This window comes from Arvicola amphibius, chromosome 10, assembly GCF_903992535.2.
Source record: "Arvicola amphibius chromosome 10, mArvAmp1.2, whole genome shotgun sequence".
NCBI classification, from domain to species: Eukaryota; Metazoa; Chordata; class Mammalia; order Rodentia; family Cricetidae; genus Arvicola; species Arvicola amphibius.
In genome coordinates, this window is record NC_052056.1 from 122,497,226 (window position 1) to 122,521,968 (window position 24,743).

General features: G+C 53.1%; 2 protein-coding genes across 2 annotated transcripts; both read left to right on the top strand.

Moving 5' to 3' along the window:
• The first annotated feature begins 3,538 nt into the window (after positions 1–3,538).
• Positions 3,539–8,380, top strand: Crybb3 (crystallin beta B3). The gene is made up of 5 exons (XM_038346403.1): positions 3,539–3,613; positions 4,109–4,227; positions 5,706–5,838; positions 6,531–6,673; positions 8,215–8,380. The coding sequence occupies exons 1-5, from the start codon at positions 3,539–3,541 to the stop codon at positions 8,378–8,380; spliced, it is 636 nt and encodes a 211-aa protein (XP_038202331.1).
• A 7,291-nt stretch (positions 8,381–15,671) lies between these two features.
• Crybb2 (crystallin beta B2) lies at positions 15,672–24,497 on the top strand. Its single transcript, XM_038346594.1, has 5 exons — positions 15,672–15,725; positions 18,285–18,403; positions 20,875–21,007; positions 21,941–22,083; positions 24,329–24,497. The coding sequence occupies exons 1-5, from the start codon at positions 15,672–15,674 to the stop codon at positions 24,495–24,497; spliced, it is 618 nt and encodes a 205-aa protein (XP_038202522.1).
• The last annotated feature ends 246 nt before the right edge of the window (positions 24,498–24,743 follow it).

The window sequence follows — 24,743 nt, forward strand, 5'->3', positions numbered from 1 at the left end:
GCTCATCTTATATAGCCTTCTGTCCAGGCAGCTCATTCTTAAGGTGGGTGTCCTAGTTTCATTTCTGTTGCTGGGATAAAACACCCTGATGAGAAGCAGCTTGGTGAGAAAAGGTTTATTTGACTTACAGTTCCGGGTCAGTCCACCAGTGGGAACGTCCTTGCAATACAAGGTTCAGTCCATCAATGGGGACATCCTTACAATCTCAGGGTCAGTGCATCAATGGGGATGTCCTTACAATCCAAGGGTCAGTCCATCAATGGGAACGTCCTTACAATCCCAGGGTCAGTGCATCCATGGGGACATCATTACAATCATGGGGTCAGTTCATCAATGGGGACATCCTTACAATCACAGGGGTCAGTCCATCAATGGGGATATCCTTATAATCCCGGGGTCAGTCCATCAATGGGGACATCCTTATAATCCCGGGGTCAGTCCATCAATGGGAACATCCTTATAATCCCGGGTCAGTCCATCAATGGGGACATCCTTATAATCCCGGGTCAGTGCATCAGTGGAGACATTTATTCAATCCTGGGGTCAGTGCATCAATGGGAACGTCCTTACAATGCCATGGTCAGTCCATCAATGGGGACATCCTTATAATCCCGGGTCAGTACATCAATGGGGATGTCCTTACAATCCCGGGGTCATTCCATCAATGGGAACATCCCACAGAGAGTCCATTAAGCCGGACATCAAAATTGACTGCTTACAGCCAAAGTCAAGAGCAGAGAAAGAGAAAGGTGCGTGTGTGCGTGAAACTTTATTTGCTCCTGCTCATCTGAGACTGTCATAATTTATGCAGTTCAGGACACCGTGCCTTGGGAATGATGTGCCAAGAGACTGACCTGATCTATATAACCTCTCACAGCTGTCCAGAGACTGACCTGATCTATATAACCCCTCACGGGTGTGCCCAGAGACTGACCTGAGCTATATAACCCTCACAGTTGTCCAGAGACTGACCTGATCTATATAACCCTCACAGGTGTGCCCAGAGACTCACCTAATCTATATAACCCCTCACAGGTGTGCCCAGAGCTGACCTAAGCTAGGTAACCCTTTTCAGAAGTGCCCAGAGACTATTATCTCAAGGTCTGCCCAGAGGCTAGTTTTGTGGGTGGTTCTAGGTCCTGTCTAGGTGACAGTCCATGCTCACAGATGCTTATCATGGCTTCCTCACCTGTGGCAGGAAGTGGCCATTGGTGTGGGTCCTGGGGGACAGACTCCAGTGGCTGCTGGGCTCCACACACTGGTAGAGGACACCATGGAGCAGGAGTGCATGGCGTTCTGAATCGTCAGTCAAAATAAACTGCCCAGCCTCATTTCTGTCGGGTACTTTGGTCACAGTGGCAGTAATAGTGAATACATTCGTGCACGGGGCCGGGGAGATTGCTGAGTGCCCCATGGATAGCCATGGTGTCTGCGTGAGCTCCTGTAACCTCAGTGGTGTTGGGGATGGAGATGGGAGCATTGCTGGGCCTGGCTGGCTGGGGGCCTAGCTCCAGGCTCAGTGAGGGCCCCTGTCTCAAAGGCATAAGTCAGAGAGTATCACAGCAGCACACTCAGCCACCCACTCATACATTAAAAACATCGTACAATACACACTCATACATTAAAAACCCAAATCAATTTGTAGCTATGACTGTGAGAACTCAGGGACTCACCCCAGTCATGGAATCCACAAAGTTTAGAGTTCAAGGGTCACTGACAACATCCCATGGATCCAGTAATCAGATCTGAGTCCGACTCGAGGATTTTAGCCTACAGAAAACAGCTCTGACCCTACGTAGCTGGCGTGGCCTCTCTGAGCCCAGTTTCTTCATCATCTTTAATATGTTGATAAAAATTCTCCCCTCAAAGATGTGGGGAAACAGATCAACATACCGAAAGCGCCTTGCACACAGTAGGTCTTCTACAGCTGGCGCTGTGGTTCATTCATACATGCTACTCTCACGAGGAACATGTCTGCACTGACATCACAGCCTTGGAAACGGCTACATGGGTTTACAGTGGATTTGGAAAAGCAGTTGTGGCGATCTGAATTCAGTCCCCTTGCCCAGCTCATGGATTCAGAGACACCCCCCACCCACCCCCGCCTCTTCAAGACCTGGAGCCTGTCTGGGAATGTTGAGAACTATAGTAGGAAAGCGGCATCGAGAAACCAAAGGGGAATCAAGGCTCACTAGAGGGACTTGTGCTCTGCACCCCCTTTCTAGCCTGCCAGGCCTCCCACAAAGTCAGCAAAGACTGTGGGTCCCCAGGAAGTCATCAGAGTTGCGTCAGATGCGAGCCTGGCCTTGGGGGCCTCCCTAGGATTACTATTAGGGTGAAATGGCCCGGACAGGATCGGGTGGACAGGACGCTATCTCAGCAGGCTGGGATGTGCTGGGCCAACAGAATACACCCATAAATAGGCCAGCCTTGGAGGCAGGCCAGTCTGGGGACAGCTGGTCCTGGAGGCAGGTTTGTTCCGGACTGGGTGAGGCTGGGGGATGTGCAGCATCGTGCAGGGTGCAACCTCGGGTCTCTGTGAGTGCGCGTGGCTGGTGCTTGACTCATCCGAGGGTGGGGCTGACCTCCAGGACCCACGACTGCCTCTAAGCCTGGCCACAGCTGGGGACCTGTAGTGTCTGCGGGTCTGAGCCTGAGGTTGGATCCCAGCTGTGTGTGTGGGCTCAGAACCGGGCTGCCAAGGACTGGGTGGCTCCGAGAAAGGGAAGGTATAGTGGGGCATTCCCACGAGGTGGGCTGAGCCCTGTGTCCACTGATGCTGGTTAGATGTGGAGCAAAGCTGCTGGGCACGATGGGCCTCATGCCTGTGCCAGGACAGGTCATAAGGGAGGCAAAGGTCAGGGACAGGAGTATGTGTGCAGGACAGTATATGTGTGCATGTCTGTACACCAATGCTGGTGTCTACAAAACCTGGGTTCCATGTCTCTGCACCTGTAGGCTAAGAGAGACTGTCAGGGTCCACTATGCAAGTGCCTGGAACACAGCAAGCACTCAGTAAGATTGTGGCGTGGGTAGCCAGCTTTATGCCCTAGGATGGTTTCACAGACCTAGCCTGTTTCACAGCTGCTTGGTCTGTCTGTCTGTTTCTCCTGCCTGCTGTGGTCTGCTGTTCATGCTGGCTGTGGTGTCCAGTCTTGGGCAATGAGGCTTCAGAGAGCCCATGAAGATACCAAGCCCTGTGAAGGGAGCATTTTGGGGGGTTGTTGGTGGGGAGTGCCTATCCAGTCCGAGTCCTTTCTTCCCTGTGGCCTCAGTAAAGTGGTCTTGATTTTCTGAGCTCCTGAGACTCCCCAATCCCACTAATTGGCTCAGATGCATGGCCCAAAGCAGGTACCTAGGGGGTGTTTGCTGAATGACTGAATGACTATAATCTTGATTCGTGGCCATGAGATGTGGGCAGCAAAGGCCTCACTACGGTTTGGTTCCAGCCACATTTGATGTGGCTGTTACTGTTATTGCTGCGTGGAGCTTGTGACCCTGTTCCCTTCCAGCTTGAGGCAGACACGTTCCTGGAGACATGGCAGAACAGCACAGTGCACCAGAGCAGGCTGCAGCTGGCAAGAGCCATGGAGGCCTTGGGGGCAGCTACAAGGTACAGGGGTCTCCACAGAACCGCGAGCCCAGGACTGAGGACAGCAGTTGACTCAGTGGAGCTCAGGGACACCAGGAATCAAGGGATGTAGCTTCTTTTCTGTGTGACTTTGTTGGTGTTTCTTGATGTCTTTGGGCGTTGACATCTTTAAAATGGAAGTGATGTCCCCAGTCCCAGAATTGCCATGAGGTAACGCAGGTGGCAGAAGCATGGGCTGGAAGAAGCATGGGCTGGAAGAAGCATGGGCAGTGTGACGTAGCTGACTCTGTCCCTTCCAAAACATGCTGAGGCCTTAGAGGGGACATCTGAGGTCTTGGTGATTTTAAACGGCCTGTGGCATTGTTGTAATTGCTCACTCTGGCCCCCAGGGGGCGGTGCAGACCCATGTGATTCACCTGGGAGAGGAGGAAGTAGGTGGGACCTCCCTGCTGTTCTGAGGGAGCTCAAGGCCCTTGGAGCCCACCAGGGGCGAGCCTTTTGTCTTTGTCCTTCCAGGTGATTGTGTATGAGTTGGAGAACTTCCAGGGCAAGCGATGTGAGCTCTCGGCCGAGTGTCCCAACCTCACTGACAGCCTGCTGGAGAAGGTGGGCTCCATCCAAGTGGAGTCTGGACCGTGAGTACCTGGGCAGTGCCCACTGCCCCAACCTCCTGCAACTGGAGGTCTCAGATCTGCCCTGGGCCCTTGGGCAGCTCCCCGCCCTTCTTTGCCTCCGTTTCCCCAGCCATAAAATGACAGATTCCGGGCTTTAGATTCCAGTGGTGGATGGCAGGAACAGGAAGGAGGCCAGCGGGGGCCATATTCCGAGGTGAAACACCAAGTGAACACCAACGGGGTTCACAGAACTCACAGAGATCCCCCTTCCTCTGCGTCCTGAGTACTGGGATTAAAGGCGTGCGTGCGCTGCCACTACCTCATGAAAGTTTTTAAAAACTAAAAAATAGTCATGTAAGAAGAAATAGTACCATTAAATAGCCGTGGGAATTATGACCCTGTAAAGTTTCCTATGAGTTATACCATGAATCCTCATCCTATGAGAGCCACACCCCTTTCTGTAACTGGCATCGCAGAGGAAACTGAGGTCAGGAAACCAGGTGTCCGGAGCCCGCCCTCAAGGCAAGCCGGCCCTGCCGCACTCACTGAGTTCTGGCCTTCAGCTTGAGTCCAGTGCTGAGACTGTCTGTCAGGGGCCCTCACTGAGCCTGGAGCTAGGCCCCCAGCCAGCCAGGCCCAGCAATGCTCCCATCTCCATCCCCAACACCACTGAGGTTACAGGAGCTCACGCAGACACCACGGCTATCCATGGGGCACTCAGCAATCTCCCCGGCCCCGTGCACGAATGTATTCACTATTACTGCCACTGTGACCAAAGTACCCGACAGAAATGAGGTTGGGCAGTTTATTTTGGCTGACGATTCAGAACGCCATGCACTCCTGCTCCATGGTGTCCTCTACCAGTGTGTGGAGCCCAGCATCTCATGGCCACGAATCAGTACATACAAAGTACATACAAAGAGAGAAGTGAGGGGCAGGGAGGAGGAAGGAAAGAGGAGGGGGACAGGGAGAAGGGGAGGAAGAAGCATGACAGCAGGACTAACCCACAAATGTATTTTTAAAATTCTGTTTATTTGTGTTTTGCCTGCATGTCTCTGTACATGTACATGCAGTACTTCTGGTGACCAGAAGAGGTCACTGGATATCCAGAACTGGAGTTCAGAGGTTTATGTGCAGCCATGTGGGTGCTGGGAGTTGAACCCACATCCTCTGTAACAGCAGCCAGTGCTCTTGAAAGCTGAGCTATGGCTCCAGCCCCTCAGTCATGGAACTCTTGCACAACCTATGGCAGGCAGGCTCTGTGGGGGACTTTACCAAGCCCCAGTCCCCCAACTTAGCTGCGCACAATTCTCAGGATGTCCTAGGATAGGTTTCGGCCCAGGGCATCAGTCCCAAGCAAGTCTCTGCAGGTTCCCTAACAGCAGGCACAAGGGTCTGTACTCAATTAGGGGTGGAATCTCTCTCCTTCCTGTTCTTTTCCCTGCATGTGGGTCCCTGCTCAGCCACACCAGTGGTGACCCTGTCCCTTCCTCCCTCAGGTGGTTGGCATTCGAGTGCAGGGCCTTCCGTGGGGAACAGTTTGTTCTGGAGAAGGGCGACTACCCACGCTGGGATGCCTGGTCCAGCAGCCGACGTAATGACATTCTCCTGTCCCTCCGGCCTTTGCACATCGTGAGTCAGGACTGTCGCTGTCCGATTGTGTGTCTGTGTGTGCGTGTGTTTGTGTGTGTGCATGTGCACCTTGCTCTGGCCAGTTTGACCACTGCGATCCTTCCTGGACAGGCATCAGGTTTTTTACCTCAACAATGGTGTGGAGTGAGAAGAAGCTGGCTCCTGAGTGGGCACTGGGGCAGAACACTTGGGTCCTTGTCTTGAACTGCCAGACTTGCCTGTGAACCCCTTCATAGTAAACCAATTAACCTGAGAACCCTCATAGTTCAAGCAAGAAACACAAACCTCAGCAACCCAGAAAATCACTTCAAGGCAGTTTACACTCATCCCTGGTGCTTCTGGAGGGGACGGTGGTCCACAAGGATGCTAAATCACTGAAATGCCACCACCTCCATTAACACAGAAGCCACCCAGTGTTCCTCACAGTGTCTGAGCAGACTTCATTTACATAACCGAGAGGAAACTGGGAAGACGAGCTACAGTCAGCCTAAGAGGGGAAGCTGGGGCATGAGTCTTAGGGTCCCCCTGAACCTCAGTTTCCCTTTCTCGTGGCAGTGACTGGTGGAAGGAGATCTGTCCGGCCCCCTTCCCTGTCTTGCTCAGCTCTGGGGTATCTCTTGAAGAGGGATGGGGTGACTCAATTCTTTCTGTTCTGGGTGTGGGGCCCACTCACCCTTACGCTTTGCCCCCAGGATGGCCCAGACCACAAGGTGCACCTGTTTGAGAACCCAGCCTTCAGTGGGCGCAAGATGGAGATCGTGGATGATGATGTGCCCAGCCTGTGGGCCCATGGCTTCCAGGACCGTGTGGCCAGCATCCGAGTCATCAACGGGACGTAAGGGAGCCCCCCCCCCCCCAGCCCCCGCAGCTCTGGTTCCACTTCCTGGCGGCTGCGTCTTTAGCACCAGATTTACCACGGCTGCCAGCCCCCCACACGAGAGACTCAGCCATGCTCTGAACCCATTCTCACTCAAAGCCCATTGGGGAGGGTCCAGTCCATGACCCTAGCACTCAGGAGGCAAGGCAGGAAGAGTGAGAGTTTGAAGGTGGCTTAGGCTCCAGAATTAGGCTCAAAAAAAAAAAAAAAATCCAAGAACTGCAGCACCAGCAGTGGTGGTGCCACCTCCAATCCCAGCGCTCGGGAGGCAGAGGCAGGTGGATCTCTGAGTTCGAGGCCAGCCTGGTCTACAGAGCAAGTTCCAGGACAGCCAGGGATACACAGAAATCCTGTCTTAAAAGAAAAATGTTCAGAACAACACTGTGCACATACTCACAGCCTCTTTCTCTCTCTCTCTCTCTCTCTCTCTCTCTCTCTCTCTATCCCTCCCTCCCTCCCTTCCTCCCTCCTCCTCCTTATTCTCTTTGCCACTCGCCCCCTCTCCCTGCTCTTAACCCCTCCCTACTCTTTGCCCCTCTCTCCTTACTTTCTTTCCCCCGCCCCTTAGGATGCTCCAGCATCCTGCTTCTGCCCCGTTAAAAGTTTCTAGGCAGCCTAGACCCCCTAGACAGTTTTGCTCTATTTCAGTTGAGTGAATCACATGGTCTCTACCCAGGTCTTTATGGCTGTCCTAACTCAAACTGATTGATTCTCAGGGTGATATTTTCTTTTTCAATTTATTTATTCTTATTTTTATATACATTTGTGTTTTGCCTGCATACATGTCTGTGGGAGGGTGTCAGATCTTGGAGTTGCAGACAGTTGTTAGCTACCATATGGATGATGGGACTTGGACCTGGGTCCTCTGGAAGAGCAGTCAGTGCTCTTAACTGCTGAGCCATCTCTCCAGCCCCTCAGAGTGACCTTCATCTCATGTTCTCTGTAACTATCAGTAGCTTGAGTGAGTGTAGCTCTGAGCAGGCTTGCTATCTCTGCTGATGTGATTTTGGGGTCACAGAAACCTCAGGGCCACAACCTCAGGGCCACCTTGCCTTTCTTCTCCATTGTGGGCTTGAACCTGGGATTGAGCCTAGCAAGATGGCAGTGAGAATGTACTCTAGCTTCTTCCTGAGCAGTCAGGGATAGGGGTCCCGTGGTCAGTTAGAGCTGGGTAGCTCTTCTCAGGTCTGCCAGTCTGATGATGAGTGTGATGGGAACCCTGGGGAAGGCGTTTCTGTGAGTCCCCGGGGTGTGTGCGAGGTAGGATCAGCTAAGGGAGAGCACTCCAGTCAGAAGGAACGGCAGGTGGGAAGGCTCAGAGTCAGCCTGACCTGGGAGAATGGAACGGTGCTGAGATGACGCAGGGGGTGCTTTGAAAAAAGTTGATGGTTAGTCTAACGGGCGCTGGGAGCCAAGGAGGAGCCAAGGAGGAGCCAAGGCAGGTGCCTGGCCAGAGGAGGGCGACAGGGGGACCGCGACTCACCTGTTATTCTCGGCAGGTGGGTGGGCTACGAGTTTCCTGGCTACCGCGGACGCCAGTACGTGTTGGAGCGCGGCGAGTTCCGCCACTGGAATGAGTGGGATGCCAACCAGCCGCAGCTGCAGTCGGTGCGCCGCATCCGCGACCAGAAGTGGCACAAGCGCGGCTGCTTCCTGAGCAGCTGAGTATGCGGACCCCAGTGCCCAACGCGCGTGTCCCTCCCGATCCTGCTCAATAAAGCCCACCAGCCACGCCCCTCTGTCTGTGTCACTTCCTGTGGTGGGGCTGTGGAGGCTAGGCTGGAGGGGCCAGGACCGCAAGGAGGGGAAGAGAGACGTGCCTCAGTCTTATCAGCTAAGACCGTGCCCCCTCTGCCACAGGCTTGCTTTCACCACCAGTGCCTACATCTGAGTAACTGTCCATCTGTCCATTCATCCATTCACATAATCCTTTCACATAATCAACCATCCATCTATTCACCACCCTCCCACTCATCCACCCACCTGCCCACTCATCCACCCATCCACTCACCCACCCTCCCATCCACCCCCACACTCATCCACCCATCCATCCACTCAGCTAGCCAGCCAGCCACCCGTGCATTCACCCACATACCTAATTATCTATCCTCCCATCTATTTGTTCGTCAACCTACCTACCCACAATCCATTCATTCATCTGCCCTCCTACCCATTCTCCTGTCCATCTGCCCACCCTTCATATATGGTCATCTACCCACCTTTCCTCCCTTCTTTCCTTCCATATTTTCTCCTTTCCATCAATTCATACATCCTTGATACCACCCACCCATCTATCTACCCATCCACCCACCCACCCACCCACCCATCCACCCATCCATCCACCCACCCACCCATCCACCCATCCATCCACCCATCCACAATCCATCCATCCATCCATCCATCCATCCATCCATCCATCCATCAGTCCATTAGCTAATTATCCCTTTCCATCTGTCAGTTCATTTGCTTCCAGCCATCCTTCCTTCTTTTCTCCCACACGTTCCTGTGTCATTTCTCTGTCCCCCTATCAGTCAATCAATCCCATTGCCCTTCATTCTGCGGGAAGCAAGCTACCTGAGTACAGGGCTGCCCTGGCTGAAGCCATTCTCATTTGCAGAGAAACAGAGATGCAGAGAGCTGGTGTGCATTATCCTGAGAGCACAGCTTTCGAGGGGCGGACCAGGGCTCCTCGGCTACTGTAATGCCCACTGTTCCCACGCAAGGGCTGCCAGTGCTGGGATGGCCATCGCTGACCTGAGGCAGCCATGCCTGCCTTGCCTAAGCAGTGAGCATTTCCTGTGCTCCACGGCTGGAGCCCAGAGCTCTGCAATGTGGCAACTGGTCTGGGTTCTCCTGTTGACCACAATAAACCTCACCAGAGCTGACTCTTGAACAGCTACGGATCCCCAGACCCCAGATAGAACCTCCTTACCACTTTGGCAAATCCTGGCACCCAGGCAGTTTCTTTTAGGGTGTTTAAAGAAGTGCTTCTGTCTAGGGTAGCCACACAATTAAAGAAAACTTAGCCATGTCCTTCCTATGTCCCTCCCCTAACCACACTACATTGGGATGGTTCAAAAGGGACCCCAGAGCCTGCTGTCTGTGTGGCTGTGGGCATTGGTCAAGCTGGTTGTAACGACAGGTGTCCTTGTGTCCTGGCCAGCAGGAGCTGGGCTGCACATGGTGTTCAAGGTGAATAAAGAGTGTCATGTCACCCCGCCACCATCTCAGGACCACACGGGAAGAGAGCCTTAAAAGGCCTCTGGTTATTATTTGGCTAGAAGGAGTCACATGGCCTAACACGCCTGCTAATGATGTCAGGAAGTCCCGATGACAACCTGCTCTCAAATACATTGCACCTGTGTTCCCCAAGTCCCCAATGAATGGTCCAGCCTGGAGCTCTGGTCTTGGAACTTCCTTCTGGTGGAGACTTCTCTCTCTTCAAGGCAGTCAACACACACTTTCAGAGGAACCACTATGGGCTGAGCACATCCAGAAGATGTAGCGGTTGAGAAGCTGTGGCTCCCTCCCCTGCACTGGGCCCATCGTCCACACAAGGGTCACGCCATAGCAAAAGGCTTGGCGAACCTGTGTAACCTGTTGTTGTAAGCTGCACCCAGATGCGGCGTGTGTAAGTTAATCCCCACCGAGTCCCCTGTAGGCTCTGCGAAATAAATGGGTGATGCTGGAGTGGCTGAATACGGAGACAGGCTCGGGCCACTGGACAGCCCTGTCCCAGCACGTTCTCTTTTGCATGACGGGCTGAAAAAATGACAGGACTTAGAAGGCTCTGCAAACAGTGCTCGATCCGAGTGGAACAGCGGTGGATGCCTCCCAGAGGGAGTGGGGCCACCACAGCTGCCAGGCTGGCTCCTCTGAAGAGGAACTGACACAGCTCTAAAACAGCCATGCCCTAGGTACCAACCCCGCCCCACCCCTACCCTTTGAAGGAGGAGGAAACCGTGACTGCGGGGAGGGGAGAGGAGGGCTGTGGAGCTGCCCAAGGTTTCTGAGATGTTTTCCACCCATGACCCCTTTCACCAGAGATGAATGTGTGACGGATGAGGACAGGTCGAAAGGTACATAGACCTTAGTCAAATATTCCTGATAAGGAATCATAAAGAATCTTAACACAGTACTTTCTATGCGCGTAAATTCGAGATTTATTATAAATAAAAAGCAGTTTTGCGTGCTCATGGGGTGATGTGTTTGTCTACTTTTGTGTCATTTATTTATTTTTGTTTGCTTTTACATCCCAAAGTTTCTCCTCCCTCCCCTCTTCCCGCATCCATTCTTCCTTCACTGTTTCTCTTCAGATTACAGGCAGGTTTCCCATGGATATCAGCCCTCTATGGTGTATCAGGCTGTGTTTGTCTTTTGTCTTCGAGACAGGGTTTCTCTGTGGTAGCCTTAGTTGTCCTGGAACTCACTCTGTAGACCAGGCTGGCCTCGAACTCACAGAGATCCGCCTGTCTCTGCCTCCCCAGTGCTGGGATTAAAGGTGTGCGCCACCACCGCCCTGGCCATGCTTATCATTTTTACATAGATGTTCTAGTGTGCTCTTCTGCCTCTGTGATAAAGCACTCAGACCTAAGGAAGGGAAGTGTCTGTTTCGTCTTGTCCTTCCAGGCCACCATCCATCACGGAGTAAGTAGGCCAGGAATTCAAAGCAGAACCCACCCGTGGAGAACTGGTGCTTGCTGGCTTGCTCTCCACCCGCGGAGGGCTGGTGCTTGCTGGCTTGCTCTCCACCCGCGGAGGGCTGGTGCTTGCTGGCTTGCTCTCCACCCGCGGAGGGCTGGTGCTTGCTGGCTTGCTCTCCACCCGCGGAGGGCTGGTGCTTGCTGGCTTGCTCTCCACCCGCGGAGGGCTGGTGCTTGCTGGGTTGCTCTCCACCCGTGGAGGACTGGTGCTTCCTGGGTTGCCCTCTGACTTTTTCAGCTGCCTTTCTTACACAGCTCAGGCCTACTTGCCTGGGGCGGCGCCACTGCAGTGGGCTGCATCCTCCTGCATCAATTAGCAGTCAAGACCGTGCCCCACAGACATGGCAGCAGGCCAACCTATTGGAGGCAGTTCTTCATTTGGAGTTCCCTCTTCTCAGGCGAGGGACACAGTGAAGGCACAGTGGTCCTCAGCCTTCCCAATGCTGCCACTCTTGAACACAGCTCCTCATGTTGAGGTTACCCCCAACCATAAAATTATTTTACTTGCTACATCATAACTGTAATTTTGCTACTAATGAGAACCGTAATGTAAGTATTTTTGGAGACAGAGGCTTGCCAAAGGGGTCATGACCCACAGGTTGGGAGCCACTGTTCTAGATTGTGTGGAATTGACAATAAGAAGTCACCAGGACAATGGGCAACCCACCAGTAACCACACAATTAAATTAAATTAACATCAAATGCCACTGTTTCCTCAGCTAAGGGTGGTGATTCCTATGTCCCTCCCCTAAGCACACTGAAACGTCCTTATCTTGTGTAGGTAACCACAGCTGCTGTGTGCTCATGTGTACAGTAGCCATGCCATGTCCACTGCGTGACATTCTGCAGCCCCTCCCCGTCCTCAGTGTTTCCTGAGTCTTGAGTGGGGGTAAACACAGATGCCCCTTTAGGCCGGAGCCCTCGGTCACTTTTCTTAGCACGCTGACCAGCTATGCGTCTCTGCATCGACTTCTCACTATAGAGAGCAGCTCCTTTGAGCTTGAGCACTCAGGTCTGTGGGTATGAACAAATATCTCGGCAGTTTGACTATACCCACTTACCAAAACAACAGTAGTACATTCCCCGCTAGGCCTGTGAACTTCCCAGCCTGACCTCCTTCTGTGGAGCAGACCTTGAACTCAGTTGAGAGCAGGTTATCTCATAACCGGCATGCCCTAGTGCACCCATGGACCCTGACAGATTGTGCTGTGGTGTGAAGGCTCTCCCAGCAAATAAGTTCCTGTCACTTTCCCCTGCAGCGGCCTGCTTGGCACCTTTGACACATCAGCAGGGATGGAGTTTTCCAGTGAGCTCCAACTTGGTTTCTCCATTGCAACCAAAACAATCATGTTTTTAAAGACAGATTCTTAGGTAGCTCGGACTGGCCTCAGACTTGCTCTGTAGCTGAGGATGACCTTGAATTTCTGATCTTCTTGTCTCTACCTTTCCTTTACTGGGATTACAGGTTTGTATTCCTGTCGGTGCTACAGATCCAACTCAGGGCTCAAGTGTATGTAAGCAAGTGTGGGTCCCCAAGCCCCACTGGCTTTTTGTGCACCTGTGGTCCCAGAATGCAGAGGAGCTGGAGAGCAGGGTCTTGAACAACGGAGAGGATGGCAGCTATGAACGGCCCTAGAGACAGTTTTAGAGGCCAGCTCACTTATTAACATGGTGGGACTAGGGGAGGGAAGAGGCCAAGGAGGAAGCGCTGCAGTGGAGGCAGGGACTCTCCAAGCCATCAGTCAGATTAATAGACCGCCATTCACATGATTTCCAAGAAGCCCCTTTCCTGGGGAGGAACAGAATCTTGACTGACTTAATCATGATTTGGCCTTTGTTTCTGTAGAGTTGAATAGGCCCAAGCCTGTTTGGGTAGAGGGCAGCCCCACTCCTGCCGTGCTCTCTGAGAGATGTTTGGGGTATGGACAAGGCTCTACCACCCCTCATCTGACTTGGGAACCCATAGTCAACTCTGTCAACTGAACCCTATCCCATCACCAGCCATGTGTAAATTTTGAGGGACTGCCACGTTGACTCCCACAGTGGCTACACCTTTTGCATGCCAATTACCTGCTGCTTTCAAGTCTACTTTGTAATGCTCGGTCCGTGTCAGGCTCCAGGCTTTGAAGATGCCAGAGACAGCATGATGGTCTGCAGGTGGGAACTGCACAAGCAACAGAGTGTTGGCACAAGTGAGAAACAGCTCGGGCAAGGGACTGAGACACACAAGTATGTGTATGTGATATGCATGTATGTATATGTGTATTACGTGTGTGTATGTGTACGTGTGTGGTGTGTGGTGTGCATATGTGTGTACGTGTGTGGTGTGGTGTGTGTATATGTGTGTACTGTGTGGTGTGTGTATGTGTGTGTGTACATTTGTGCTGTTGAGAGGAGGGAAAATGGGTGGGAGAGAGAATCTGCTGTCCTGGCCTCAGCACATACCCTCTCTTGCTCTAGAGAAAGTGAGCCCATGGCAGTGATGAGCCGGCAGTGGAGTTCTGAGAGGTTTTTCCCACACTGGGACCCAGTTCTTAGGCACATCCAATTAAGGCCAGTAGGTGCGGCAGCCAGCATCCCTAGGAAGTTCATTCTCCTCAGCCAGCCTCCAGGCAGCCTTGTCCCTGCAGAACAGGAACTCAAGCAGGGCAGCATCCTGGAGGCAGGAGCTGATGCAGAGGCCCTGGAGGGGAGCTGCTTACTGGCTTGTTCCCCATGGCTTGCTCAGTCTGTCAGTCTGCTTTCTTATAGAACCCAGGACCACCAGCCCAGGGATGGCACCACCCATAATTGGCTAGGCCCTCTCCCATATCAATCACTAAGAAAATGCCCTACAGCTGGATCTTATAGAGGCATTTTCTCAATTGAGGTTCCCTCCTTTCAGATGACTCTAACTTGTACCACGTTGGCATAAAACTATCCAGGACAGTGTATGGGTAGGTGGGTGGGTGGATTGGCATTGAGTGTGTGGGTGGGCGGATGGATGAAGGCTGGCCTCTTCCTGAAGTCCCTCTTTGCTGGCTTCCCCCAGGATCACTGAGAAGGCCCCTGTCTGCTGTGCCCCAGGGCCTGGTGACTGCAACCTATGAACCTGGCATGGCCCTGTCCTGGCAGCGGGATGGCTGATGCATGCAAAGTGGGCACACACTGGCGCAGCCGAATCTGAAAGCTAATGACATTATTGTGTGGAGACACAATGTCTGTGGGCATTTGCTGACCCAGCTTTGGTGTCGGCTTAGCCTGCATTCTCACCCTGCTTTCCACAGGGATGAAGCAGTCACCAATCTTGGCACCAGCTCCCCTGGGGAAGGTATAAATACCACCTCCCACTGCCTGGGCTTCACGGCACTTGCAGGGGCTGGCGATCTGGTAAGAAGGTCCTGCTGCTTACTTTGCCCTTTGCTCTTCTTTCCCTCTTGCTGGAAATTGTGGTGCAGAGACCAGCACCTGGCCTCGGTTTTCCCTTCTGTTAAGTGGGGAAAGGGGTGGTCTAAGCCCCTCCGCCATGGGCTAGGAAACAGCATAGTAGACTCACCCAGTGTACAGCCTTCCTTCTGCTAGAGATTGGGAAGGAAGGTGCGCCTGGCTTGTGAAACAGAGGTGTTCCTACCTTGGCCATGCCTAGGTTGATGAACCAGCTTTCTTGTGTTTAGTCACTGTGGCTCACGCCTTGGGGAAACCTTGTGGGCTGGACCCAGCTGCACCTGCTTCTGGGCACTTTGACTTCAATGCCACTAAATCCCATTGGAAATGTCCCTAATCATGCCACCCTGGCTGTCCCCTCCTGGGTGCATAGAGCATTCCAGGGCCCTGTCAGATGCACACAGTTGTATGGAGTCCTAGTTCTCAGAGAGGGTGAGGCACCTCTGTTGTTTGCCTGGTGTAGAGAGTAGGAAACTGAGGCACAGGGAGAGGGTGGGACTTATGGGCGGCCGTTCAGCTGCTGGGAGGCAGAGCAAGCACTTGGACTGGCTCAGCGGAGTTCAACACCTAAGGATAGACAATTTGATGAGCTGGAAGTGGATGCGGGAGCCTTCCAGCGTGACTCCAGAGAGCAGTTGTCTGGCAATAGGGGAGGAGCCATGGGGGATGATCCTTCTGAAAGGGGGATTCTTCCACCTGGAGTGGGGCTGGGTCATAGTGAAGGGGAGGCCAGAGGCCAGGTGACTGCTTCTGGAACAATCTGAAACCAGCAAGGTCCTCACGTGGCCTCCTCATTTCTTTCAGGTCACCTCAACACCAGAGAGTCCACCATGGCCTCAGATCACCAGACACAGGCGGGCAAGCCCCAGCCCCTCAACCCCAAGGTGAGTACCCTGCTGGAGGGAAGGGCAGGCATCCTCCCTGGTGCCCTCTGTACCCTGACCCCCAGAGGACTCAGTCTTTCCGGGCTGAACACTCCCTGGGGCAGATTTCCTGTGCCCCCCCCCCCTGCACCTGAGGGCTCAGTATCAGCTTCAGATTTTAGAGAGTTAACTTTCCTTGCTTATCTGCTGCCCAGCCTGCTATTACCCATAGGCGACCCAGGACCGGGTAGAGACTCAGTGCCAGTTAGAGAGGATTCCCAGCCCCACTCCTGCTGTGAGGCCTAGGCCAGTGGCTTGACACAATGGGGAGCGTCTGCTTGACATGGAACAATTGTGCAGGTCCAGAAACCAGGCTCAGCCTCTGCGCCCCCGCCCCTCTGTGCCTGCTCAGACCGTCTGCTTCACTTTCTGACTCCCACACTCCGGAGGCGGGGAAAGCTTATTCCAGCCTCTCAGAGGCTGGTCACACCCAGTCTGGCCCAGCCCCACCTCCTCATTCCATCTTCTTGAACTTCACTTTCCCCGAGTGACAGTCGGCAAGCTGTCTTGAGGTGGACTGTCCTCAAGGAAGGAAAAGCACCAAACACTGAGTTGGTTAGATCTGGGGTTCACAGAAAATGGTGCGTCAGCTTGGTGCTTAAGGGGAGACCTCCCTGGGGGCCAAGTAAGGGAGAACTGTGTGAAAATGGGGCAGGGAATAGTGAGGGTGCGGGGCAGTGGGATCAGCATGGGCAAAGGCCCTGAGCTTGTCAATGGGTTGGTTGAGTTTGAAGAAAAATGACGGCTAGCTGCAGGACTCAGATCTTCAGTACTATGATGTGACACAGACACATTGTAATGTCACACATGCACTGTGATGTCATAATATACATATATATATATGTGTCATCACATACATATACAGGGATGTCACACACGTTTTATGATGTCACAGATATATGGAGACATCACATGTATGTTGTGAATCACACACGTCACAGTAGAAACTGTCTAAAGCAACAGGTGATTAATCTTCATAGTCTCCTTAGTTAAACAGTTCACTCCCACTCTGCCTGTCTTCAAATCCGAGTTTCCTCTTAACAGCACATGTTAACACTGACTGCATGTCCCGGGTCATGCAGCTGGTGGCTTCGGCACTGGGTAGTGTGTGGCAAAGGGTTGATCAGTGGGGAAGGATCTAGACTTTATATTAACGATAATAGCTTTATTGTTATTGTTGTTGTTGTTACTGTCTTCTCCACATCAGCAGCAGGGCACAACACTCTTGGGACCCAGGGCTTCTCAAGTGTACAAGAAGCCTGACCGTTCCCCACTGGCCCTTATAGCCCAGGCCAGATAATAGCCGCTGAGTCCCCCTTCCCCGCTGACTTCTTTATTCTAGAATCTTCTCAATGCCTGCAGACAGGTTTCCTGGTCTGCCGAGCAGAGAGCTGGAAAGCCCAGTTCCTCCTTGAACTGCACAGAGCAGGGGAACCAAAGCCTGCTGCTGTGCCTGGAGGGGTCAGTGACCGCGAAGGCTGAACTGAGCCCATGGAATCTGCCATGAGCCCTCCGGGCCACTGCTTTTGCTCCCTTTAGCCCGCTAATCCTCAGCCTGGGAAACAGAAATGCTTTCTCCAGCCAGTGCTGACTCACGGACCCTGCACCCACCCCTCACCCCTCTCCTGTCCACTTCTTCATCCAGAGGTGGCTGCAAGCGTCTGTCTCTGGGGACAGCACTGAGTGGCTGGAAAGGGTCCCTGTTCTCAGTACAGTTGTGAATGTGGACTCTGTCCATGTTTAGCTCATGACTGTGAGGCTTTGAGTGGGTCCCTTCACTCTGCAAATCTTAGGATCCTTATCGGGATTCCTGCCAGGCCCCTGCCTAGGGCTGATGGGGAAACAGGGCCAGGCAAAGGGGAGGATTTCTAGTAAGAGCCATTTCATATGGGAGGCCATGGGGGGACCTGGAAACCTCCAGAGGCTTGGGGAAAGGGTCCCAGGAATGTGTGTGGTGTCAGCAGAGGGGCACCTCCTGGGAGCTGAGTGGCGTCTGGAAAATGGGGTACAGAACCCTAGAACCAGTGCCAGGAGCCTCCCTTTTGCCAAGATCCCAGGTTTGTTCTCATGTTCAGTCTGCATACTGCCCACTACTTTCTGCTGCAGCACACAAGTCTGCGCTGTGTACCCAGCCCTGATCCATAGCAGCTGCCCTAGTTGATGCACTATGGGAAGCTGGGGGTATTGCTTAGCGGGAGAGCAGCTGCTGGGTGTGTGGAGTGGTCCTGGATTCATCTCTCGCACTCCATGGACATAAATGAGAGAACACCATGATGTCTCTCACAACTGAGCGGACCCTTGTGCCTGCCATTCTGACTGCTTCCTTGCCTCTGGTGGGTTCTGTCACTCATCTTACTGTCAGGGAAACTGAGGCTCAGAGAGCAGCGCCTCCGGGCTCCGAGTCTCTGGCCCTCACTTATTTTCTGTGCCTGTTCTGACTCAGAGGGGCGGAGGCCTGCAGTCCCAGGGCTCTCCGAGCTGGCTGCTCATCTGTTCTCCCCACTTTCCCGTCCCTTCCAGATCATCATCTTTGAACAGGAGAACTTCCAGGGTCACTCCCATGAGCTCAGCGGGCCCTGCCCCAACCTGAAGGAGACCGGCATGGAGAGAGCAGGCTCCATCCTGGTGCAGGCTGGACCGTGAGTATCTGGGTGCTCTTACCTAGCCCGGAACTGTCAGCCTGGTAATTGGGGGTGTCTGACCTTTCAGTGCTCCTAGATTGTGTGTGATGGAAGAAAGATTTGGGGTTTGGCATCCCAGAGGGAGTTTGTGCTTAGGAGGCTTTGTTCAAATCCTTGCTAGGAAACTTCTAGGCTGTGTGGTGTCTGACCATGGACCTCCCTCTCTGATACTCGGTCTCCTTTGTGTAGTGGACACCTTTGCCCTGTCTCTGCTCAAGAGAAAAGGGCTGTAGTTATGGGGACTCCTCTCCCCTCACCATCCAGCGAGGTGCATGAGGGCTGTGTGTGTCTCCTCTTCTCAGCCCTTCTTTGTAAATGTCTTGTGAGTTCTCAGGGTACAGGAGTCCTGTGCCAGCCAGGTGCCAAGCGTGATATCTGAGTCTAATGGCCCTGCATAGGCAGAGTTGTTAGCGTGTACAGGGAGCCGGGCTCTGCCTCTCTGGAACACGGGCCTCCACCATTTTCAGCACGTCTGACCTCATCTCCTTTTGCCATTTTGATGGGAGAATTTCCCAAACATATTTTTAAAATTGAAAGTAAGTTTTAGCGTGTTTGATTACTTGTGTGTGTTGAGGGGGGTAGTGACTGAGGGTGGAACCCAGGGCTTCACCCATGCAAGGCAGTCCCACCACTGAGTTATCCCTTCCCTACAAGACTGTTTTATATATAATATGTCTTGATTTTTAAAACTAACTTTTCAAACTGTTTTCTGGGTTTGTTTTGTTTTGTTTTTGAGGGTCTCACTACTTAGTTCAGGTGGGTTTGGAACTCCCTGGTGATAGAATTCTAGGAAGAAAAATAATTCTTGCTTATTGCTTAAAATCCGTGCCCAATATTAGGAAGGAATAACTCAGCAAAGAGTCGTGTTTCCCCCACTCCCAATTTTGACTTCAGCTTACCCTTCAGAAATATCCATCATTAAGATTTTGGTATAAATGTAGATTTATTTTTTATTGTGCATGTATTTGTGAGTTTTTTGAAAAAGAGTACGGCGTCTGTGGAATGCCCGGAGGCAGCAGTGCCTCCCCTGTCGGAAGCCACCCTTCATGGTGGCGGGACAGTCTGAGGTCCCTGTGCATTAAACCACAGGAGATTTTAAGGTGCTTACTCGGGCTCCACAGCAGACTCCTGGGCTTAGAGCGCACGAAGCCACCTCAAGCCAAATCCTGGTCGTATTTATGTCTAGCTGAGTTTGTGAACCCATATTGTCTGTCGTTGTGTATGGTGGCTTTGTAGGGTTCCCTCATTTATCCACCCTCCAGGCTGTTGGGTGTTGTAAAGACCGCCATGATGGATAGCTTTGTTCAGCATGCCTGAGCTCTAATGGTTGTTCTTAAGAACACAGTACCTAAAGCGGCTCGCAGGACCTGCTGCTGTAAGTCATCCTCTAAGTGCAGGAGACAGAGACAGCTGCCTCCCTCACCCAGGATGTAGATCTGAAAGGCCACCACTGCCACACAGGAGGAGAGTGTCCCTTTCTGCTGTGGAGAGCCTCGGAAACTCCGCATTCGAGGTCCCCACTTCCTCTTCCCTACTTCTCCTTTGTCTGTGGGCCGTGCCCTCCCAAGAGAGCGCTGTGGATTACAGTGAACCCTGTCACATCCACAGGTGTCGCACCCCTGGGTTATGAGCAGCAGAGTATCTGGGGGGGGGGGGAATCCCATCTGTTCCAAGCAAGCGTGCGCTCACTGTCTTCTGTTCCCTGAAGTGGGAGACAGGAGTCCATGCACAGTGCCCGCAGGCAGCTGGTGTCCCAGGTCCCCTGAAGGTGATTTAGGGTGCACAGGAGGCTGTGGCCATTGTGGAGATGGCACTCGAGCCTCTCTAGGTTGCTGTCCAGGTTTTCACCAGCACAGAGTGGTCATTGGACATCTCTGTACCATGAATCTAGAAGTTAGAATCCTGTGTAAAGGCAAGTAGAGAGACAGTGGGGAGAATTGAGTCTGGAGCCTGCTGTGGATGAAGCTGTGACCTGAATGACCTTGAGTCCCAGAGCTGTGCTCAGTGGCCAGCTGATGGTGCTCTCCCCTCTCCACGCCTGGCTGAGGTCACTCTGTCTACTTGTAGTCTCCAGAATGAGGCATGCACACTCTGGACACTGGCCAGCAGCACTAGATAGATAGGGTCGTGGGGCTCTTGTTCTAAACTCAAAACTGGTTATTACTTCCCCAGCATCCTCTTAGCCTTAGGGCACTGGGTGTGTGTGCACGGTGATCTGTGGTCAAGCTGTCCTTCAGACTGGTCGCTTAGTTCTCCCATGTGCTGCAGGAGGTCAAGGGCAGTGGGGTCTGGGTTCTAGATAACTGAGGTCCCCTTGTTCTTAGCATCTCTGTATTTGGGTTTAGGTGGGGCCAGTGCAGAGGAGCTGAGTTCCAGGGCCCTGCTGACCATGGAATGCCCAGTGAAAGACCCTTTCTTGTGTCTTGCAGTTGGGTGGGCTATGAGCAGGCCAATTGCAAGGGCGAGCAGTTTGTGTTTGAAAAGGGCGAATACCCACGCTGGGACTCTTGGACCAGCAGCCGGAGGACAGACTCTCTGAGCTCTCTGAGGCCCATCAAAGTGGTAAGCCCTTCCTGCCTTCTCTTACACCTGCACTGGAGCCAGAGGAGCGGAGAGAGGGGAAGGGGGAGTTCAGGAGATTCTCCACCCACACTGTGCTCTGGCCAAGGACCTCCTTTGTGGGGTGTGGTCAAAGGCATTTGCCCTCCTTGAACCTCCGTTTGATCATATGCAATTAGGACTTCAGTTCTTGCTACCAGAGACTCCCCCATTCCTAGCACAATTCCAGGGGATGCCATTCCCAGGACAACACAGTCCCTTAGGGCCAGGTTTAGTAAGCAATCATGAATATTAAAGAAATCCTGGGGTTTGGGGGAAGGGGAAGGTACTTCAGTCAATGTGAGCTTCTAATCTATTTCTGACCCTGATTCTTACCAACAAGTGAACTTTTGGGTAGGAAAAGGACACAGCAATGCTCACTTATGTGCCCAAACCTTCCAAAGCCAGATTTGTACCTCCCGGAGCTCTGTAGAAGATTGGATCTCCCCAAGACCTGAGCTCTTATGTTGACTCTGTGCCTCTTAGCCGAGTGACTTTGGGAGAGTCACTTGACCTCCCTGAGCCTCAGTTTTCTCGTGTGTCATATGGTATAAGAGCTGCGGAGAGGATGGGATAATAATTGAGAAAAACTTCACTGGGACAGTAGATCTGGAGATGGTGGGAGACCCTGCACCTGCTGGGGCCACCGGAAGCCTGCATGTTGCATGCTGTATGTGTGCAGGCAGGTGCTGTTGTTTATAAAACAGGAAGTGAAGGTGGAGGGAGAGGACCTGGAATCTCAGGACCAAAATGCTCCCTGAGTGCAAGATCTGAGATTTCTTGTCCCATGCCAGTCACTCCATAGGCATCCAGTCATCAGGCAGGGTGCTCGTCCCACCTCCCATCAGGAGGTGGATGACCGAAGGGGGTGGGCTTCATCCATCCCTCCATCCACAGGACAGTCAAGAGCACAAGATCATCCTGTATGAGAACCCCAACTTTACTGGTAAGAAGATGGAGATTGTAGATGACGATGTGCCCAGCTTCCACGCCCACGGGTACCAGGAGAAGGTGTCTTCTGTGCGGGTGCAGAGCGGCACGTGAGTGTGACCCCAGCTTAGCCTCTGGGACCCCGAGTCCTCTTCTGCCCTGAGCTCACTGGGTTTGGGGAGAGTCATTGCTTTGTCTTCCACCCACCCTCAGATCCCGGGTGGGAATCACCAGCCTGCAGGCTGTAGGGGGTTCTGTCCTAGGCTGTGCTCCCATCGCAACCCCCAGCATCTACCTGGGCAGGTAGAAGCAGCAGGCACCATGAAAGGAATGATCTTAGCTCAGAGGAAGAAGTTGGAGCTTCTGCCCCTGCAGACCCCTGAGCCTGTGAACAGACTCAAGGAGGAATTCTGCTTTGACACGTGACCTTGGTTGGGGAAATCTCACTGTGAGCCATGGCACGCATGAGGCCCTCGGCAATGTGTGCTGGGGTGGCGCATACAGCCGTCATTCTAAACCCACAGCTCTGTTGCTGAGCTTTAACCAGCCATGGGTGGAACATTCTGGAAACACACACATGCACATCCATGTGATCCCACACCCACGCCCACACACATGCATGCACACACACGGACCCATACTAAACACAGATGGGTTTTTCTGTTGCTGCCCTTTTCCCTAACACCGTGAGGACAGTAGGGCAATAATAAGAAGTCATCTAGAGGGGGGTGCGGTTAAGACCACTTGCTACATAAGCATGAGGACCTGAGTTAAAATCCTCAACAACTGTGTAAAAGGCCAAGTGTGGCCCACATCATACCTGTCACCCCAGAGCTGTGGAAGGTGGAGACAGGGGGATGGCTGAGGCTTGCTGGATGCCAGCTTAGCTCCAGGTTCAGTGAGAGACTCTGTATCAAGGGAATAAGGAGGACAGTGACAGAGCAGGTCACCCAGTGTCCTTCTGCACATGGGTGAATACCCACACCCCCCCTAACACACACACACACACACGAGAGAGTCTGTCAGTGTTGGATCTGTATCTCAGGTCATGCTCACAGACACCAAGGACCAGTACACACGCCTGGAGTGGAGTTATTTGTGGTAGAAACAGGCATTTTACTAAGAAAGAGCAGAGCACTCTGAAAACGGGAGTGGGTGGGGTGGGATGGGGGGGTTCTGGTTGTTCCTGAGTCACCCCACATTCCAGTGAGTTCAGAGAGTGCCAGGCGTTTCTCCTCAGGCCCTGCCCCATGCAGCCTAAGCTCTCAGGCGGTCACCAGCCTACCTCTCTTCCATATGTTACCTTCAGTGCCCCCCTAGCATCCTACCCTGTGCCCCCTCTTGCCCCCACTCCCATCCCACCACTGCTGCCGAGTGCTGTGGTCCCAGAAGCCTTTGAGAGAGAATCAGGGTGATGATCAGTCTGTCTGGATTCAGGTCCCTAACAAGTGGCAGTTTGCAGCCAGCCCTCTTGACTGTTCACACCACAGAAACTGGTGGATGCTTTAAATCATGGTGTTGGTTATCCAACAAAGCAGGCTTGACCGTGTGCCCTGGTTTCCTGGGGCTTGTCAAGCCCCACCAATATAAACCTCTGTGTACAGCCGGCATCTGTCCTTGGCTGATTTAATTTGTGCACCACTGCCAAGTGTCATGCGCTGTGCCAGGTACTCCAGTTTTGAAGGCAGATGGGGGCCTAGAGCCTGTCTTCTGCGGTTGGTCCTCCAGAGATACAACTGTCAATCATTTAAGAGTCCACACAAATCTAAGGGGCTTCTGTGAGGCTCCTGGGCTGGGATCTTAAGGCAAGAGTAGGACTTGCAGGGCAGAGAGGGCCCGAAAGGCATCCAGAGAAAGCTGTGTGGGGCGGCCCTGTGCTGAGAGAGAGAGAGAAGGCTCTCTGTGGCTGATGCAGAGGATGGAACACAGGGCTGCTGAGCAGGGGAGGAGGGAAGAGTCCTCTGGGCAGGTCCCTCATCTGGGGCTGGGGAAGATTTGTCGTTTTCATGGAGTCCTCTAGAGTTAGTGACACGCTGCCTGGAGAAGGCGCTAAAGGTGGTGGGTGACGGAGTTCCCATCGTCTCTCCGTTTCCTCAGGCCTGGCTGTTAGGCACTGGGCCAAGATGGGACTGTCCCGAGGAGATGCAGGGGCCCGTATGATTCTAAGATTTTGTGGAATTTAAGGTTTGTGTTAGGAGGTAATGAGTTCCCTATCCGGAGAAGGAAGTAAGCGCAGGTTCAGAGTTAGAGGGTGGGGCGGAGAGTGGCCCGCTGGCCTTTCCGCCCCCTCCTGGTGTCAGGACGCCCCCACCTGTGTCTCCTTTCAGCTCACATGCCCCACACCTCTGCCTGCAGGTGGGTCGGGTACCAGTACCCTGGCTACCGTGGGCTGCAGTACCTGCTGGAGAAGGGGGATTACAAGGACAACAGCGACTTTGGGGCCCCTCACCCCCAGGTACAGTCTGTGCGTCGCATCCGTGACATGCAGTGGCACCAGAGAGGCACCTTCCACCCCTCCAGCTAAAGCCCCAACCTCCCCCTCCTCAGGGGCCAGGCCCACCACCCCAGGGGCCTCCTGACACCAGAGTGAATAAAGTGTGGCTTGCAACATGTCTGCTGTGGGTCTTGTATTGATGGTGTACCTAGGGCACACGTGTGTGCATGTGTGCATGTGGAGGGGAGGGAGAGAGGCAGATAGCAGGCATCTGGGCTGAGGTTTGTGATAAGCCTCCATTCATTCCACAGCTGTGTGACCTAGAAGACACTGGCA